At 40.4% G+C, this 19733-nt stretch overlaps 1 protein-coding gene across 34 annotated transcripts in view; it reads right to left on the reverse strand.

Annotated features, from left to right (window-relative positions):
* Nucleotides 1-7094: 7094 nt before the first annotated feature.
* INPP4A (inositol polyphosphate-4-phosphatase type I A) overlaps nucleotides 7095-19733 on the reverse strand; it is a 107794-nt gene continuing 95155 nt past the window's right edge. For 23 of the 34 annotated variants that reach the window (XM_085557641.1, XM_085557732.1, XM_085557663.1 and 20 more), the window contains one exon: nucleotides 11374-14685. In XM_085557641.1, coding sequence (XP_085413767.1) covers nucleotides 14505-14685 — 181 coding nt within the window. In that variant the 3' untranslated portion in view covers nucleotides 11374-14504. Of the gene's footprint in view, nucleotides 10554-11373; nucleotides 14686-19733 lie in introns of those variants that run through there. The other 11 variants (XM_085557787.1, XM_085557749.1, XM_085557767.1 and 8 more) reach the window with 1 other exon arrangement.

Consider the following 19733-nt stretch of genomic DNA (forward strand, 5'->3'; position numbering starts at 1 on the left):
TGTCAAGTATTGGAACAGGCTTCTCAGGGAACTGGTGGAGCCGCCATCCTTGGAGATATTTAAAATATGTGTTGCACCCAGGGATGTAGTTTAGTGATGGACTTGGCAGTGTTCGGTCAACAGCTGGACCTGATGATCTGAGAGGTCTTTTCCAACCTAAATGGTTCTATGGTCCTGCTCCTGTTAAAGTTGGTCCTCTCTTTGAAGCAGCTGAACTCAACATTTTAAAGAAATGCTCTAAATGGAAAAGTCAGCTCAAACAGAAAGTAAACATCCATGCTATGACTATCAGCACACAGAATATCTTGTGGTTATGTGGAAATTAATTTCAGATGTGAAAATGTGGGAGCTGGGCACTGGCTGTGAATTGAACCCGCAGTTCCAGGTATGTGGAATGAGAATGAAGTGCATTGTGAGCTGACTTAGTGCCCTTGCATTGATCAACTGCATGCAAAAATCCATATGGTGCAGTTATTAGAACAATAAAAACTGAATATTGCTCAAGTCAGCAGGTTCAACACCAGAGAACTTCAAAAAATGGACAGCATTTGTCCTGACTTTGTAATTTAATGGAGCCTCTTTGTGAAAAGACTGATTTGGTCTATACAGCAATAATAACTCATGGAGGGAAAAATGGCTTTTAGGAACTCTGATTAAACTGGCACACTGGAAAACACTTCCCCATACTCAATAAATGTGAGTAATGCTGTTTCCTCCCTTTGCAGAGTGAAGAATGAGAGTTCCACTGTTGGATCAACAGCCCCCCTCTGTGGCTGCAAAGAGCAAGCTGGACACCACAGCAGTGCAAGTAGCTTTAGCATTTCCTCTAAGGATTTTTTTCTTGCTGGAAAAAAACTTCTCAGATTTAGTAGTAGCATTTTGCTTTAATTAATTGTGCGTTGGGAAAATTAACACTCCTTTTGCAACTGCCAGGCTACACAGCTTCCTCAACAGTGATGTGCCAGAAGTCCTACAGCAAGAGGAACTGGAAAGTTCTTGCAATTCAGTAGGGAAAGTCCACAACCAGTCACACCAGGCTTTTACTTCTCTTCAAGCATACTATCACAACATGCCAGACAAGCCTGATGCAATCAAACTATTTATTTCCTGTATTTATTCTAATATTTCTTTCATCAAACTATCTAGAAGGAATAATTTTTCTTTCTTTCCTCTTCTGCATAGGTGTTTTCAGTATCTATTTTTCTATATCTGCTCACCACACAAAATTATTTCCCCACCTTTTTAGTAACATTATTCTCCAGTTTTGTATTCTCTAAATAACTATCACTCTTGATTTATAATATGAAAACAAGAACAGTGATCATATTGCTGTCTATTTATGTCCTTAGCCTGAGAGTAGACAGGAATGTATCAATAAAATAAAACCAATAATAATAATAAAAACAAACAAACAAACCAGCTACAGTCTATAGACGAGCCATCATTTTTGTGGTTAACTACTTCCACCATAGAGACATGTTCAAGTATTCTATGCACAATCTGCATAAACGTCAAAATCTTCATCCTCTGAGAACTCAAATGATGAGAGCCCAAGAAGAAATAAAGAAGTGAATACTCAGAGAAGGGGAAGTAAAGACAAAGTGACACAATGGAAAAATACCATAATGGCACTAAATAAATAAAATCGGAGCTAACATTTCTGACAAACCTATTTCCAAAAATGCAAATAATTTTTTTAAATTCTGTGCAAATACATGTGGAAATCCCATGCTATGTTTACTCTGCCCTTCCACAGATATAAGGTAAAAGCCACTATCAAGACAGGACATGAACTAGTGATAGGGTTTCCTATCACAAAGTACAGATATTTTGAAGTTTCTAATTCAGGTTGGTAAGTCTTGAATCTGTTTGCTTGCTGAATCTTACCTACTGCCTGTTTAAATAAGTAATTTTCACTTCTGTACCTGTCCAAGCAGGACCCAGAACATCAGAGTTTCTCTGGCCCCTGGGTAGCCTCACCAGCAGAACAGCACTGCTCATGAAATGCAAGCCCCACTGCAGGAATCCTGTTCATGGAGGGAACATTTGGGCCACAGAATTACAAACAAGAGGCTGCTTCTTGCCTTCACCCCAAACTGTGAGAAAACAGGTAGCTAACCTAGGATAAATTCACCCAAGAAACTGTTTGTCCCTGGAAATGCCCCATGGCACTCATCCTGCCTGCCTCACTGACAATCCCCCCTGGCAAAATGAGAAGTCACTTTCCCATCTCTCCACTCAGTAAAATTCCCACTGATTTGTCAGAGCCTAAATCAGCAGCACTGGGCAGTGAGAGAAGGAAGCCTGGGCTGAGGTGAATCTCCCTGACCCAACTTCTCATTAGCAATTCCTAATATAGAAAGCCTTAGGAAATTCATCAGGCAACTAAGAGATCGACAAGCTGAGCAAGCTATAGGTTGCAAGCGTCATTTGTAGATTTAGTCCAAGTGGTTCTTACAAAGCCTTACTGATGGCAGCAGTGGAGCCAGAATCTGGAGTGTGCAGCTCACTGCAGATCCAGACACATAACCAAGGATGACAGGAGGACTTTGTGTGCCGAGTCAGCCCATGGTACCACTCAGGATCAACCTAGACACACATAGCAAACACAAACATTGCCCATTTCCTCAGTAAATTAGCACTCTGCTGGCTGATATTTCTTAATAAGCTTTATTCTCGCTCCTGCCATGTCACATGGGTGCTCCAAAGTTATCCACTTCCAGAGACTAATCCCATATAGGCATGGTAAAGCCATGTTTTCCACACAGAAAGTTTGCTCACTTTTTTTTTTTTTTTAAGAACTAGAAGTTTCATGAGAGAAATTCTAAGTCTAACAAGGAAGTGAGAAAAGTCAAAGAGACTCCTCTTCAGCCATTTGCCTACAGACCTTGAAGTTTTAGATAGGGCCCCAGAATTTCAAGGGAACATCCACTCAAAACACCCACTTGCTGATACTTGAAACTAAAGCTTATTGAAAATAGAAGTTTATGTGCTGTGAAAGAAAGTCCTGACACACTCATGGGAAATTTGGTCAAAACACAACGAGAAGAACACGGAATGAAACACCACGATTGGAGGAACAAAAGGGGGCAGGAATACCCCCAAATGAGAGAGTTCTGCTGTCAGAAAAAATACAGAAAAACCCATACAAAGGATGGTATCCTGTTGTAGCTAACAAATGCTATTCCAGGCCTGACAGATGTCTCTCAAACAACTAGGCAGGTTCACCTCATGTTTGTTACAAACATAAAACATGAAGGGCATTTTATCAACAATTTCAGAGCAGCAGGTAATCTCAGTTATTTCAGTGCTTGGTTCTAGTGCCATCATTTCCCTGATACCAACATTAGCTGGTGGCAATTCAATCAACATCTTGAAATACCTAAAAAATAAGTGAGTTATTTCAATATTGCATTTCAGAACTTCTCAAATCTGTACTGTAGGCTAACAGCAGCATTTTGAGACATGGCAAATTTAAGCAATTTGTAGACAAATTCTAAGAGCACTTAAAAGCTTGCCTTCATGTAAACCTGTTTTACTGCTTTTATTTTAGGAACTCCAAAGATCAACTTGCCTCTCTTTCAAAATGGAAGCTTCAGGTGGCACCAATATGCTGAGCCAATGGAAAACTAAATGATAGGCAGCAACCAGAGTATGATCCTCAGGATGTTTCACTTAAGTGCAGGATCTAGCAAACACTGCAACACTGCAGGATTCTCAATCCTGCCAGATGAATTGATACTACATTCCCAGCACGTTTCCACAAGAGATGCTGCACAGTGGGAGAGGGGATGGTCTGTGCTGCCGAGCAGCACTTGCCCACGAGGAGATGTTTGAGGGGACAACATGGTGTGTGAGCACCATGCCACCGGGCCAGCCTTGCTTCCACAGCGGCCTCCTTCCCTCCCTCCTTCCCTCCCACCACTGTCTCTTCCTAGAGGAAGGCAGTGGCCACTGCTGTGGGGACTCTCTGGCTGGCCAGGACACCCAGTGTAGGTGGGAATATGCAGGTGGCTGTGGGTGGAAGTGGGGGAGTAGGAACCCCTGGCTGGGTGTTATGGTTTGACACTGGCACAATGTTAGTTCTCTTATTGAGAACAGAGTAAAGCAGGCTTAAGCTTAATAACAGGGGAAAAATTTTATTAAGCTACCACTATAAAAGAAAAAAGAAAGGAAAAAAAAACATATACAAAGATCAAAATGAAAACCTTGTAAAGTATTTCTCCTTTCACCACCTAACTCTAACAAATTACAGTGAGATACAACTTGGACTTTAATTAGGTTTCCACTCTCTAATTGATATTTAGTCTATTGAGGGAACAGGATTCTCTCCTGTGCCACAGACCCCCCAAGAAACACAGCTCCACATCCTGTGCTTCCATGTCACACATGGCACCGCCCGGAGAAAAAGTTTGCCATGGTGACCCTTCTCCTTTCCATGCACAGTGCTCTCACCACAATGCATGGATGGACAGACTGCTTTTAGGATTTTTCCTTTCAAGGATGCCCTGCCAAGAGGGGAAAAAAACAACAGTTCAGTTTTTCAGTTTTTGGGACCACAGTCCCTCCCCATTTTCCCCTGGGGACGAGGGTCCAAGAACAGAGATCTTCTTCTCTTCTCCTTCTTTGAGGTCAGGGGACACCACCACAAACCCCCTAACTTTTCTTTGTTCACTCCATTTCTGTCTTTTCCCAGCTGAAGCAGGTCTCTTTGGCTCACTGGCATCCTCCTAAAATACAGTCTCTCTTGGAGGAGATTGGTTTAGTCTGTAACTACTAAGAAAAAGTCCAGCCAAAAGCCACTCCATCATCTCCTCCCACCTAGAATTTCTCCTTCTAACATCCCAGGGTCCAAGCTGTCTCTCTTCCTCTCTTTCAAACCAAGGAAGAAAAAAATTTCACAAAGCTTTCATTTCTCAGGAAGGGTTAAAAGTCCCGACTCCCGGGGATGGCTCGATGCCCAGGCTGGGCACCTTGCGGCCCCCCCCCACCCCGCTCTTCTCCTTCCCCATGGTGAACTGCTGATAAAAACTGCTGCTGCTGTATCTCTCTCTCTCTCTGTCTCTCACTCTCTCTCTCTCAATACTCTGTGGGGGGGAACGGAGACATCCCAGATTTCTTCCACCCTTCCATCTGCAGGGGCCAGCCCGGTTCCAGTCCTTCCACCACCCTTGGGCCCACCAGGACCATCGAGTCCAACCCTTAAGTGACTGGCCCATACAGGGATCAAACCCCCAACCTTGGTGTTATTAACACCACACCCCACCAGCTTCCCATGGTGAGCAGGGTTATGACATTCCTGGTGTCCAAGCTGAAAGGTTCCATTGACACCTGTGTCCATGTCGGCCACTCTTGTTACTTACCCATCTCCTGCTTGCCCCTCTTCAAATCACATTGTGAATAAAAGGATAAACTGCATCCATCCCAAATTGTGAAGGGCAAAATATTTCATGAATTGGGAAAGTTTTCCTGACATTTAAAGCAATATGAGAAAAAGAGGTTGCTGTTATGTTTTCCCCTTCATTGCCTAGAAGTCTTGTAGTTCACTGGGAAGAGATATTTTAAACAAACCCACATGCAGTCAGCAACAATATATAAAGTTTCTAAGATACAAGTCTTAGATATATTTAGGCATTCACAAACTGAAACACGTTGAAAACACTCACACTTGGTCACAAAAATTACATACAATTTCTTCTGATGAGGACTCTTTCTCTGGTTTAAACAAGTGGTTTGCTATTTTTTATTGTACCCTTCTTGGTTTTCTATTCTTTCATGCATTTTTTGTGTTTCATCTGTGACTATTCCTTTTGTCCCAGAACACGTTTCAGACTTTAGGCATATTTGTGGCATCAGCTAATCCCTTCAGAAGTGCTGTTGATGTTGGTGCCTGTACACAGATGCCTGCACCAGCCCTTCAAGCCCTGCCCGAAGGGCAGCAGCAGTCATGGGGGAGAGATGGAGTTCTGCTCCTCAGCAGAGCGTGTGGTCATTACTGCTCCCAGCAGCTCCCCATGGGATCATTTACAGCCCACAGGGACACAAATGCCCTTCACACAGCCACAGGAACCAGAGCCATGGTCACTGCGGGCTCCAAATGGAGCAATCTTTATGGAGACACATTCCCCAGCTTCAAACATGTGACACTCTCCTGAGAGCTCAGAATGCCTCTTAAAGATGTCAGATTTTCTACCATTCTTTAACCACCCCACCTTTTAAAATTAGGAATAATACTGGTAGATACCTTTTTAACACCAATTAGAACTTTTGCAATCTGTGTGTATATGTATATATATATATGTGTGTGTGTGAACATATATGAATCTGATTTTGCATTTACAGTTCAGGAATTCCTACCTGTCAAGCATCTTCTCCTTTTGCATTTCGAATGAAAGCAGTGTGGGTTTTTATCTTCTATTGTTTTTCTTTTATATAACTAAAAAAAACTATTTCACTGAGCTCCACCAATGCTCCTCAGCCCTCTTTCACAGAAAGAAAATTCTACTTGGCAGTTCTCAAACTCCCAGTGGAAGCAGAATTATATTTTTGTGTTCTTCATTTACAGAAATCAGAATGCCCTAAATTATTGTCTCCTACACTATTATATAAACTTTATGTAAAGTGAAACCAAATGACCATCAACAAGGACAACCTGTCCCTGTTGAAAAGCAGCCCAACTGCTACAGCTGCTTGGAGGGATGAGTTTGCTCAATGGAAAGCAGCAGTAGAGAAAAAATTCTGCTAATGGAAGGAAAACTGAAAGAACAGAGAACAAAGCTCAGGAAGCTCTTAGAGAATATTCACAGAGGAAGTTGATAAAATTAAGGAAGAAAAATACTTCATATTACTTCTTTACTTAACTGCTGCTGCACAATGTGAAGCATGTGGGACAAGCTGGTGCCTCACTTTTAACTACAGAAAATTTGTATCAGCTGCTCTTGAGCAGGGGTTAGAAGTTACTACTTCCTGACTTGCACATCTGTGTAAAATGACTCCCTGCACAACTTGGCTCCAACAGATAAAAGTGTATCAAGTCAAGGAGCCTGAAAGTGTTTATTTTCACTTACCACAGACATATTAAAAGTAAGCCACCATTGTTATTCTTGTCAGTTCTTTATTGGTTTTCATCCTAAAGACTAGCACATTTACAGCATACATGGATTGGATGAACTAGAATATATAAAACAGTAACCATATGTTTATGATATATTAATACTGCCCAAAACCAAATAAATAAAAATATTTAAATGCACAAAGCTTAGCAAATACAGTCGTGTTGGGACAAAACCGTGTCATATAATACAATAATTTTACACGTATAAATGAAAAAAAGGCAACTGTGCTGTAGGTACTTTCACAGAACATACACAGAACATACTTGGCAAGTTTTCTTCATTTACCTTTGTATGTTTTATAATTTAAAAAATGTACTCAAAAAAGGAATATTAGACAGAACTTCATTTTACAGTAATCCTTAGATTTGCCTCTCCTGTGCAACAAAAAAGCTCCCTTCCCCCTTGTGAAGGTCCCACGTGGATTTCATGTGTCACAGTTTTCTCTGGAGGCACCGCTCGAGCCCTCGCTGTTGGCGCTGCTGTCGGGAGGAGCCTGAGCCATGCCCATCCCAGCAGTGCCGTGCCCATCCCGGCAGTGCCGTGTCCATCCCGGCAGTGCCATGTCCATCTCGGCAGTGCCATGTCCATCCCAGCAGTGCCGTGTCCATCCCGGCAGTGCCGTGTCCATCCCAGCAGTGCCGTGTCCATCCTGGCAGTGCCGTGTCCATCTCGGCAGTGCCGTGCCCATCCCAGCAGTGCCATGCCCATCCCGGCAGTGCCCTGTCCATCCCGGCAGTGCCATGCCCATCCCGGCAGTGCCGTGTCCATCCCGGCAGTGCCGTGTCCATCCCGGCAGTGCCATGGCCATCCCGGCAGTGCCGTGTCCATCCCGGCAGTGCCGTGTCCATCCCGGCAGTGCCGTGTCCATCCCGGCAGTGCCGTGCCCATCCCGGCAGTGCCGTGTCCATCCCGGCAGTGCCGTGTCCATCCCGGCAGTGCCGTGTCCATCCCGGCAGTGCCGTGCCCATCCCGGCAGTGCCGTGTCCATCCCGGCAGTGCCATGCCCAGGGCATGCCGAGGGACACAGCGCTCGGCAGCTCAGCACCCCAGCACAACCATGAGGCACCTGGGGCTGCAGCTCCACCGTGCGCAGGCAAAATTCAGCAACTTTTTCAGATTACACTGCTACACAAAATAAATAAAGGATTGCTAAGCTCTATAGCAGGTCTAATGATTGTTGGCCACCATCTAAGAGAGTGGCGCTGCTAAATGTTACAAGAGACATTTGTTATTTCCTTCTGAAGCTGAACTCAGGAGATTTTTTGTGTAACAATACAGGACTTGAAATAAACCACGTTTGAAATAGACAAAATATAATTATCAACTCATAAAAACTAAGGGATATAAAGAGCATAGTTTATACAAAAATAAAGTAGCATTTAATAATGGGCTAGGGACTGAAGGCTGAGCAGAACTAATGGAGTAGCATGTCTAAAGAGATCCCATTGAAAAATTTTTCATCATATATTTGTTTACTTATTAGCAAAAAATAAAACAAAATCAACATTTATTACTTGGCAAACAGGGTTTGTAACATTTCTGAGGGACTGTTCTACTGTAGATGATTTGTTCAGACCTGGGGTAGGTACTACAATACATTGCTTTTGCACAGAATTCCATGTTTTGTTATCCTAAAGAGCCTAAAGTAATGGTAATAGCCTAGCTCAGCAGAACTCTCTGACCTGGCTTTGTGACATGCTGCTCAGTGTTAAACTGCAAAAAGCAAAATGCAAAATCTGCAGGACTTGTAACCCCCAAACCTACATGGGAGCAGAATGAACATGGCTGATTGATAGAGCAGTGACAGCACAGACAAACATCAGTGAGTGGGAGAAAGAAATCAGAAAACAGCCATATACTTACCTGGCTGTTGCCACTCCCACCAGAATAAATGGGCAGCTTTTTTTCTATTCTAAAACTCAGATCCTTAGAAACCAAGAAGGAAAGGACATGTGCTGAATGAAACTAGCTAGAGATTACTGGATCCTGTTAAAATCTGGAAATGAACGTTTAGTTGCTTTTTAAAATGCTATCTTAGCTTCAAAGGCATTCTTTGGGAGATTATTTCAGAGGAGATCTGTTGAACATTTTTTATCAAATGCTATCCAACTGACCACCTTTGTCATAAGCTAGAACCCACCTGTGGTTCTCAGGCACAAGCAGTAGCACTGAGCAGTTCCTCTCTATCAACACAGGGCATTGCTACCTTCCTCAGAAATACCCTGACACCGGCCACACTTCCCCCCACCAGGACTCTCAACAGGTGAAATGCAAAGGTAAACAGAAACCAATTTTGAAGCAAGGAGGGGATGATTTTTGATTTTGAAGCAAGGGGGATGCATTGTGCACTTTAAGCATTTTGGTAATGACATACAAAACCGATACAGAAAAATCATACACTGACCAAAATAATGTAGCACCCCGAGATACTGATGCTTACAATCCAGAAGTGATATAAAAAAACCATGGGTAAAAATGTGTTAATTAATGTACAACACCATGGAATATACTGAACAAGTCACGTGCAACATCAGCAACTTGCTTGTTGCACTTGCCTTTGAGTGGGGAAGGGCATGGGGAACTGTTGCTGGCATTAATAGTTAAGCATCATGACATTTCTGAAATACTTTTAAAAATCAGTTGTATGCCCAAGGCCTTCTCTGCCAAAGATGACAAGAATTTGTTTTATTTTAACAGAATTATAAATTAGATCTCACATGTCTGGCCTTTTATATATGGTAAATTTCATACATGAAGGTGGCATCCTATATACAGTAAAACAATTTTTTCTCCTGGCTCTTATTGTGCTGATTTTTTTTTAAAATGAAACTCCCTTTTATTGATTGTAACTATGTGTTCTTCAGTTATTTAACTGTCTAGGATCCTTTTTATTTACAACTTTTCAGTTTTACTCTCAGTTTTAAAAAGTTTAGGAAAAGCTCAATCTGAAATCGACTCAGTATAAAAAGATGTTATGGAAACAGCTGCCTAAATGCTGTTCCTAGAGTCCTTGCCCATCCAGGAGGTACCTAGCTATTTGCATATAGGTAATTATTAAGTAGCACAGTATCTGCTCATCTTACATACACTGAAGGCTATTGAAACGGGCAGAGAGTCATCACACTATTCTCAAGCTAAGGTGTCAGAATAATTGTTACTATAGATTCCAATTCAGTAACATGCTCTGTATGACCTAACAAAACATACAAAAAGGTTATTTATCTCTTCTGGATGACGAAATCATGTGTCAATCTAGAGTGTATCCACATGTTTTAATGGAACAGCAATTAAAGGACATAGTATGCTTATGTTTCAACTTTTCCATAAGTTCCTTCTGGAGGCCTGTAATACTTTGGGAAAGCCTTCAGTTGCAGGGAATTAAATGCATACTTGCGACATCCAACATTCTTCATTGTATTTTCTCGGCGACAACCCTCACTGGGGAAAAAAACAAGCACAAAAAATGACAGCAGTAAAAGGGAAAAAAAAAGAAAAAAGACTTAAACTAAGATGAAATGAACTGGTTATTTTATAGCATTAAAATAAAGTTGGTTATATTTAATGAGCGTTTAATTAATTTGCCACTGCAAATATTAAAAGAGATGATTCATCATACAATGCCAGTAAGAAGCACACAGAATGGACACAAGCTATGTTTGATTGCTAGTTTTGCATTTCTAGAAAGCAGCAGCACATCTACTGAAAAGGTTCTTTCGCTGTATTTCACAGTTTCATGTATTTCAAGGTACACTTTTGTGGAGTTCACATGCCATTCACTGCACAAGGGATCCCAAGGGATTGCTTAAAAGCAGTTCTGCTAATTTATTAACACATAAAGCTGAAAAACCAAACCTGCTGATCTCTCTATAAGAGATTTAAAGTAATTTTATTGTTCCCTGTATGTCAGTATTATAAGTACTTACTTAAAGATTAGAGCTGATACAAAAATAATGTATGCCTTTCTAGTTATCTCTGCATGCATAAATGGACGTGAAAACCAAAGCAATCTAAAAAAATGTCCTAATCATGAAATAGTGCAAAAAAAGACTGGCTGCACTGACAGTCATCACTCCAAAGAAACAAAGATGTGCAGAATTTAATTTTCACCCAATATTTTGGTGCAACTGCCCCACATTACAAAGAGGTTCTGTGCTACAATAGAAAACTACTCCAGTTATAAGGCTTCTTTACACTTGTAAATCTAATCCAGAGTTCCTTTGATTATATCCAAAAAAACACACATACAAAGAGGAAGCACTATCTTTTAAATATGTATTATAAATCAATTTAGGCTTGCAGGAGAATTATTTTCCCTGATTGAGGACTGGGACCTAAACAATGACTACTAGACCTTCATGGCAACGTGTACAGTACAGCATCTTATGGTGGAAATGTCAGATTAGTCCTGCCTTGGAGATGCTGCAGCATCTACCAGGTAAGCTGTGATCATTTGATTCAAAAGGAGGGTTTGGATTCTGATTCAGTTTGAAAACTCTCGTGCTCTTACAGACCTCACCATTCTTCTAATTTTGGATCATGAAACTGGCTGTAACTGTGTTCTGTATGTAACGCCTAGTTTGACTTCATAAAATACAGTAATTTTTTTTTTTTTTTTTTTTTTTGCTTTAAGGAATAGTTTAACTAACTTTGAAATTTGTCTCCGGAGCACATTCTGTGCTTTCCTTTTATAGAATGGATCATCTGTGATGACACTGTTTTTCTGGCACTGGTTTGTGTTTCACAAAACTCCCCCGACAGTTCTTGCAGCCAAATAGATACATCAAAAGTTTGTGCAAATCATACTTCAGAGAACTACTAGAAGCAGTAAGTTTAACTAGCAAATATGTGATGCTAGGTGAGCATTTTAACTGCAAAGTGAGTCATTCTATTCATATCACATTTCACTGCATCTGGCTATTGTTTGTGTCCCTCATGGCACAGATATGGTGACAAGGATTTATTTCCCACATTTCACATGCCATCTTCCTTCTCTTGGAAGCACGTAAGTAGGACACACTACTGCATCTTAAACCTGAACGCCTTAACAAAAGCACAGACCAGACTCCAAAAGGAAAAAAATACCCAAACTTGTCCCCATCAAAATTAAGAAGAAAAAACCTACATTGTTTCCAAAAAGCCTGGGCTTGCATTCCAAAGAGTTTTAAGGTGCAATCATGAGCAGCACCTTCATACTCTAAAGAGATTAATAACCTCAGGGAGCTCAGTGAATGTGCCTGCTGCCACAGAGTGTGGCTGGACACTGGCCAGGCTGCCCAGGGAAGCGTTTATGACCCGAGTCTGCCCGAGTGCAGCAAGTGTTTGGACAGCGCTCTCAGGCACAGCCTGTGGCTGTCCTGTGCCACGCCAGCAACTGATCCCTGACCCTTCCAACTCAGGATATTCTGTCATTCTAAACTTACTTTCACATCTGGTTAGACTGAACCCAGGACACTCCCCACATTGCAAGATCAAGGCACAGTCCAACCTGACAACTGCTCACCTTGTAAAAAGGCAGCCTGGGGCACCCCAGCAAACAAACCAGTGCTAACCATAAAGAACAGATGATTTCCATGGAGACACAGCAGCAGCAGGTATCAGCACAGCACAGGGATGTGTCCCAAACCACCACACCTTGATAACCCTCAACAGTAGTGAGGATGTACCAAAACCTATTGCAACTAAAAATAAATATGATACGTGCTTTATATATATAAATAAACATACATGTCTTTGTCATGAGTTTTTTTGGTTTTTCTTTTAAAAACAAAATTGGAAGAATAGTGAGGAAAAATATTAAGAGATAGTGTACTGTACAGTCTGATTTAATGAAGACACAAATATAATCGCACACTTTTTTTTTTTTTTTAGTTAGAATAATTAAATCCACATTTAGGATTTAATTCTGATTTTTATTCTAACTGTGCTTTTTTGGTTTGTTTTTTTTTTTTTGGTTTTTTATTTCAGCATACTTCTCTCAGCAGCTCTCAATTCCATTAAAATTTATAATAAAAGCTAAAGCTATCTATATTTTTTGAGCAAGTTAATAGTAGAAAATATAAATCACAGTACTAGTTCTCCTCAGAAGCCCAATGTCATCTCAGGCACCAAGCAAAGTAAAATCCTTTATGAATTTATCAAACTACATTAATGAGGTTAGTTTTTTAATCAGCTATTGCTATTGACAAGCTCTGCCAGATCACAGCATCAACAAAATCTTTCAGTTTAAATAGGCCTCCCTTAGTTTGATGTTATATATAAATGAGGATCAAATTTCATCTGCAATTACTCTGCATAACTAAACTAGGAAGCCACTTTAGTCTCACCACTTCAATAAAAGTTAACTTACCATCACTTGCTTATCACTAAGTCACTATCAGCATCAAAATTTATTAAAGCTGTGCAACGCTTAAAAATGGAAGTAACAGTAATATTTAGTCTAATGTAATTAAAATAAAGCCCAGTGGAAAACCTGAAACCCACCTACTAAAGGAGTTAACTATTACCTCCCTCTTCTTGCCTGAAAATTAAAGACCATTATCTTTAACTTTTAGGATGACCCTTTTTCACAGTAAGTTCTATAACAGAGCACCTAAAATAGATAATGGATCGTTAGCAGGCTAATGCCAGTCACATCCCCTTCCTAACCACAAGGTTCATTTTCCTCATGTCTTTAATACATTGCAAAATGCAGATCTACAAATAGAATGAAATAATTCTGCATGCAGCACACTACAAGTTGTTTTCTGAATGTTTTCTAGTCTATTAGAATATATTTTAACCATGAGAAAGGAACAAGACTATGGTTCTACAAACTGTTCAATAATGTAATTTGGATATTATGCTTTGAAATGAAAGTATAAATTTACTTCTTTAAATAAATTTCTTACAATTTCTTATAAACCCCACCCATGTTTTTATTTTTCTCTTCATACCTCATAAAATAGAAAGGCAATATTAGCATACACCTTAAATATACAAAAAGATACAAATTCTTTTCAGACAGAGTTCCTTTCTCTGGAATACATGAAACAAGTAACACAAAACTCTATTTGGTAAGAGATAAGAGATCTTCAGGCCGGCTAAAGTAACGAGGTAACAGGCCAATGTCAGACTATGTTACAAGCACTGAAAGCAGAACAATAATTTAAAGTTTCAATACAATTCTTTTTGATAAAATAATTTGATGTATATTTACAGTTTAGTACAATAGAAACGTAAAATTGTAAGGCATAATAATAATTCTTGGCAGACAATGCTATGACACATTCCTTTGTCCAGCAGGTACCAAGTGGCAATACACATTCAAGCACTTTTTTGTTTTTGTGGTTTTTGTAGTTTTTTCTTTTTTTTTTTTTTTTTTGTTTGGTTGTTTGTTTTTGAACTCTATCTTCACTTGCAACGTAATCTGGCCACCAGGTATGCTATGCTCAGAAACAGCCACACAATCAGTAAATTGGGGCTGAGAGCTAGTAAAGGAATAGAGTAGAGGAGGCTGGGATCTAGTCTGAAATCTCGGATGGGCACCAAGCCACTCAAGTTCTTCTGGGTGACTATCTCCCGTGTTCCAATGCTGTGAAAAGGAAGAAGTTTGGGAAGAGGGAAAATAAAACAGAAAGGAAGACAGACATGCAAATGTATGGATAAAAAGAGATGGCAACACAAGATGGGCAAGAAAATGAAAAAACATGGAAGAACACACAACAAAACCAGAAGATGAAGTAAAGGAAGAGTGGAAAAACATCTCAAAAATATGTATCAGTACAATTATAAAAATAAGGAGAGGGAAAGAGAATAAAAGAGAAAAATAAGAAAGAAGTACTGTAGTCTAGTGAAAATAAACACATGTAGGTTGAACATTAATGGTTTTCCATGTTCATTCTTTCAGATTACCCAGCAATAATACCCCATGCTGCTCTGCCATGCTTTAAAGAAGTGGAGCTCTGAAAAGCAAGCTGAACATGAATAACCATTGTAGTATTTGACCCTTTCAAACGTCTTTCCATGTGGGCTGCAGTGATTTAATTTAACTTCTTAACTATCTGTCCAACACATTAATTAAAAAAAAAACCAACCAAAAAACCACCTATTTTTGTGCTTGGACACGAATTCAAGGGTATATAAACAGGCTTATTTCTGAAGACGTGCTGCAAAGCCCATCTCATTGTGCACCCAATCCTTACATTGAGCACCAAAGGCTACAGTGAAGGACAGCTCCTCAGGCAGCCTGGAAGGCTTTGTAGTGTGGTCTTTAATTCTGGATCACTCTTACACCCTGAGCACTACAACTCTATTTTTAATTCACAAAGCAACAACTAAATGACCAAGATGAATAGTCCCTGGAGCACCTCTCCTACATGGAAAGGCTGAGAGAACTGGGTTTGTTCAGCCTGGAAAAGAGATGCCTTAAGGGTGACTGTATTGCAGCCTTCCAGTACTAGAAGGGAGCATACAAGAAAGAGGGAGAGAGACTATTTACAAGAGCATGTAGTGACAGGACAAGGGGGAATAGGTTTAAAGGGAAAGGGAACAGGTTTAGATTAGATATAAGGAAAAAATTCTTTACTCTGAGGGTGGTGAGGCAGCCAGGGATGCTTATCCCTGGGAGTGTTCAAGGCCAGGTTGGGTGGAGCTTTGAGCAACCTGGTCTAATTGAATATGTCCATGGCAAGGGTGTTGGAACTAGATCATCTTCAAGGCCCCTTTCAACTGAAACAATTCTATTATTCTGTCCTTCTAAATGCAATCTGTAAGCCTGACGCTTTTTGAGCTTGTAAACTTGCTCCATCCATAACAAACCATCCATAACCTTGATGGTTGAGTAGCAGGGTTATGTAAGCATCAGACAATGTCATGCAAGAAATCAGACACACCCTGAAGGTGGTGAAAAAGAGCATTTAGACGCTGGTGACACATCAAGTCAACTAGAATTAGGTGGGCAAGGAACTAAACCAACTTTATTTCTGATTTGGATTTGATCCAAATTGGTGATTAAGACATGATTTCACTCCTAGTGCCTACAGTGGACAACAGATTGAATCTGTGATGCCTACAAATCCCAATTACCTTTGTAGCAGTGGGGACAGTGTGTGTGTGTGACAGAATCAGCCAGTGGAAACCTAGTGTTTACTGGAAAGTGGTGGATAAAGACTCAATTAAATGGCCTGGAGGAAGAAAAGTGCTTCAGAATATAGATAACATGTAAAACAATGGGAGAGGTAAAAAAGGAAGGCTAAAAATGTTAACTTGACATTATGAATATCACATGCCACATCTCCACTATCAAAAATTAGCATCAAGGCTACTCAATTTTACACAAAGACATATATACAGACACGTATGATGGGAATGGAGGCAAGAGCTGGAAAGTGCTTTCCTTGTCACTGTTGGCCCCTGTTGAAGGGTGAAAAGTCATCTTTCGGAAATATCAAATATTCCAAAATGTACAGGGTCTTAAATCAAAACATTCATCAGCAAACTACCTCTAGGAGAGGATTAGGGTTAGAAGACACAGCAAACTCCCTTCTAATTTAGCTTGCATATGGGAATTGTCTCTGTGAGGAGAGGCCAGGGTTGCCCCATGCTGGACACTGCTGGTTCCAGCCAGCTCCAGTGACCCACTGCAGGCACAGCTGAGCCCTCAGCCATGCTGCTGCCTCGAGGAAGGAGTGTGTGAGAAAGGGCAAAGCCCTGCATAGTAGTGAAGAGTGATGGGAAAAGATCTGAGAAAGATCCCTGTGAGCACCAAAGTCAGGGAAAGAGAGGAGAAAGAGGTGAAGCAGTTTCCCCTGCAGTTATGGAGAGGAACTATCCACACTGCAGCCCCTGGAGGACCCATAGTGCAGCAGATGAACATTTACTGAAGGAAACTGGAGGCCATGGAGAGCTCATGCAGGAGCAGGTTCATCCTGAAGGACTGCAGCCCATGGGAAAAACCCATACTGGAGTGGAGGAAGAGTGCAAGGAGGAAGGAGCAGAGGACTTATGGACCGACTGCAAAGCCCTGTTCCACATCCACTGTGCATTGCTCAGCATGGGGAGAAAGAAGGTCCAGGAGATGAGAAAGAAGCAGTGGAATACTTTGGCCTGGGATAAGAAGGGAGGTGAAGGGCAAGGCTTTTTAATTTTCATATTTATTTCTTAATATCTCCAATCCATTGGAAATAAATAAAAAAAAAATTCTCTGTTTTGCCAGTTCTGTACCAGTAACTGGCAAGGGATCTCCCCTTTACCTCAACCCATAAGCTTTTTCATGTATTTTTTCCCCTGTCCTGTTGGGAGAAGGTAGTGAGCAGCTGGGTGGGCATCTGCCAAGTGGTCTAGCTCAACTCAATATAATTTTATTTTTAAATCAGGTCCATCAGTGAAGAAATCCAACCAAGCTTTTTATCATAGCTCTTTTACTGCAGTGAGTGGTCATACTCAAACATGACTCCTAGGACTTTATTATTTAATCCTTTTAGTCAGCACCATGGTGATTTTCCTCACCTCATTTTCAGCTGCTTTTCAAGAGCCCCTATCAGAGATGGCTCTTCTCTGTTGGCTAAATTGCTTGTGTTGCACCTTCCTAATTGATTTCATTTAATGAAAATGAGATGGGCTGCCCGAAACATGTAAAGGATTTTGCTACCCAGGATGATCTTGACTGAAACTGCCTCAAAGCATATTCCCACAAACAGCTCCACTGGCATTTCTGACAAGACAGAAACCTGGTAGGAAGAAGGAGGACAGGGAGTCAAAGATCTAGTGGGGAGCATGGGCTGCAGATGGAAGAGGCTACCCAAACCAGCTGGACTTGGACTCTTGTTCTGCCTTTACTGGTCAGGTAGCCATGTCCTCTTAGCTTGGACTTCTAGGCATATCATCATGATTTTACTATTTGTGAGCTGGGAGTTACTGTGTGTTTGATTTAGGACCACAAAAGCTGTAACTTATTTACAGAAAATGAGTTTATTGTAATAGCAAATTTGTTTCTAAAGTGAAAGCCACAAACTTGTATCTGTAAATTTCTACAAGAATCTAGAACGCTTCATGTTCCCTCTCTGATGTCCCTCCCTGCTCATTGAACACAATTATCACAGATACATAATCATCACAAGAAGGGAAGTCCCTAAGGACATGTAAGTGGGAACTAAGACCTCTGAAGACCAACATCACATGGAAGAAGATGATGCTTTCTTAATTTTTTCAATAATGGTATAAGAAAGGACAGGTTTCTTCTCTGGAAAGTTGTCAGTAGAGAAGAGATTAAATACTTTGAGTCTCACAAATTACTAGTACTTCTTCCCTGTCCCTCCAAATGCCTCAGAAACTTCAAAAGTCTTCAAGAATGAACCAAACCTTCCTTTTACAGTTCAGTTAATTAAAAGATCCAAGTTAAAAGAACAAAACCCAAGTTTTCTGAATGCCCTAGAAGAAATTTGGGTACAATTTGCTACGCTTTCTTATCCTGTATCTGTTTTCTAGGTCAGGTCAAACTGTCCAGGCCGGAATGGGATTTGGTGGAGTTGGACTCCCACACATTTGTTCCATAATCCTATCTCTCTCATTAAGCTTTATTAATGCTGTGCCATTGTTCCTGAATAGAGCTGACAAATAATTTTGAAAACACAACCAGTTATCCCAAAGCGCAATAAGATGTGAGGAAGAATGATCAGCTTGAAGAATGGTCTAATCTTGGTTTTCCTTCTGGACTAGTCAGTATTTGTCCTGCACAATCTCTCTTAGTCAAAGATTTAACAAAAGAAAAAGTCATGTCCTTCACCTGCCAGAGCAAGCCCCTGATGTTGGTAGAATACTCAAGCCAAAGGTTTTGATTAAATTGGCCTTCTTTCAATATCCCTGTGTAAGTCAACAGAAAGCAGTATTTTTCTTGGGTCAATATTTTATCTGATCCTGTGTTATATTAAATTGGTAGACTGAAGTACCCAATGTTATTATTAACCTCTCTCTCTCTCTATTGTGTCCGTGATTGCTTTAAAAAACCCGGTGACCCATTAAAGAATTTGCAGAAAGTAACAAGATTCCCAGTATTTCTCCTAGTTAGTTTTGTTCTTATTAAATACACGACTGTGAAACTGTATAACAGTTTCAGATGTCTATGTCAACAAATTGTGCAATTTAAATAAAGATGTTTGAAAACCACTTAGTCTGTTTTAAATTAGTAAATTCTCACTCACAAAGCTGTTTTAAGTTTTGTTTCTAATATCAAGGTTTAAGTACTTTTCATGTACTGTACTAACTCTGTGACAATGTAGCGGAAAGAGCAGCAAAAAACTGAAAATAAAGTTCAGTGCCACCCAATTAGATGTATGCATAAACCCCCAAACTACTAGTGTAAGAGGTTGCAAGTGTTATTATATGAGACATTTTTCTTCTAGATAACTAGAAGAGTAAGAAAGGGTCAAACAGCAAAAACATACAGAAAGGATAAGAGAATTGAACACTCTAGAGAATTTGGTGAAAAGACACACAGTACAGTACATTCGGTAAGAGTGAATGTTGAAAAACAGGACTGAACAGCATTGTTGAACTACATTGATAAAGACTAAAGCTAGATTTCTTATCCTTTCTTTTGGTATGTGACTTACGGAGTTTTCCAGCAGTGCTTGAAACAAGGCA

The sequence above is a fragment of the Lonchura striata genome, chromosome 1 (genome assembly GCF_050655825.1).
Source record: "Lonchura striata isolate lonStrDom1 chromosome 1, ASM5065582v1, whole genome shotgun sequence".
Classification (NCBI taxonomy): Eukaryota; Metazoa; Chordata; class Aves; order Passeriformes; family Estrildidae; genus Lonchura; species Lonchura striata.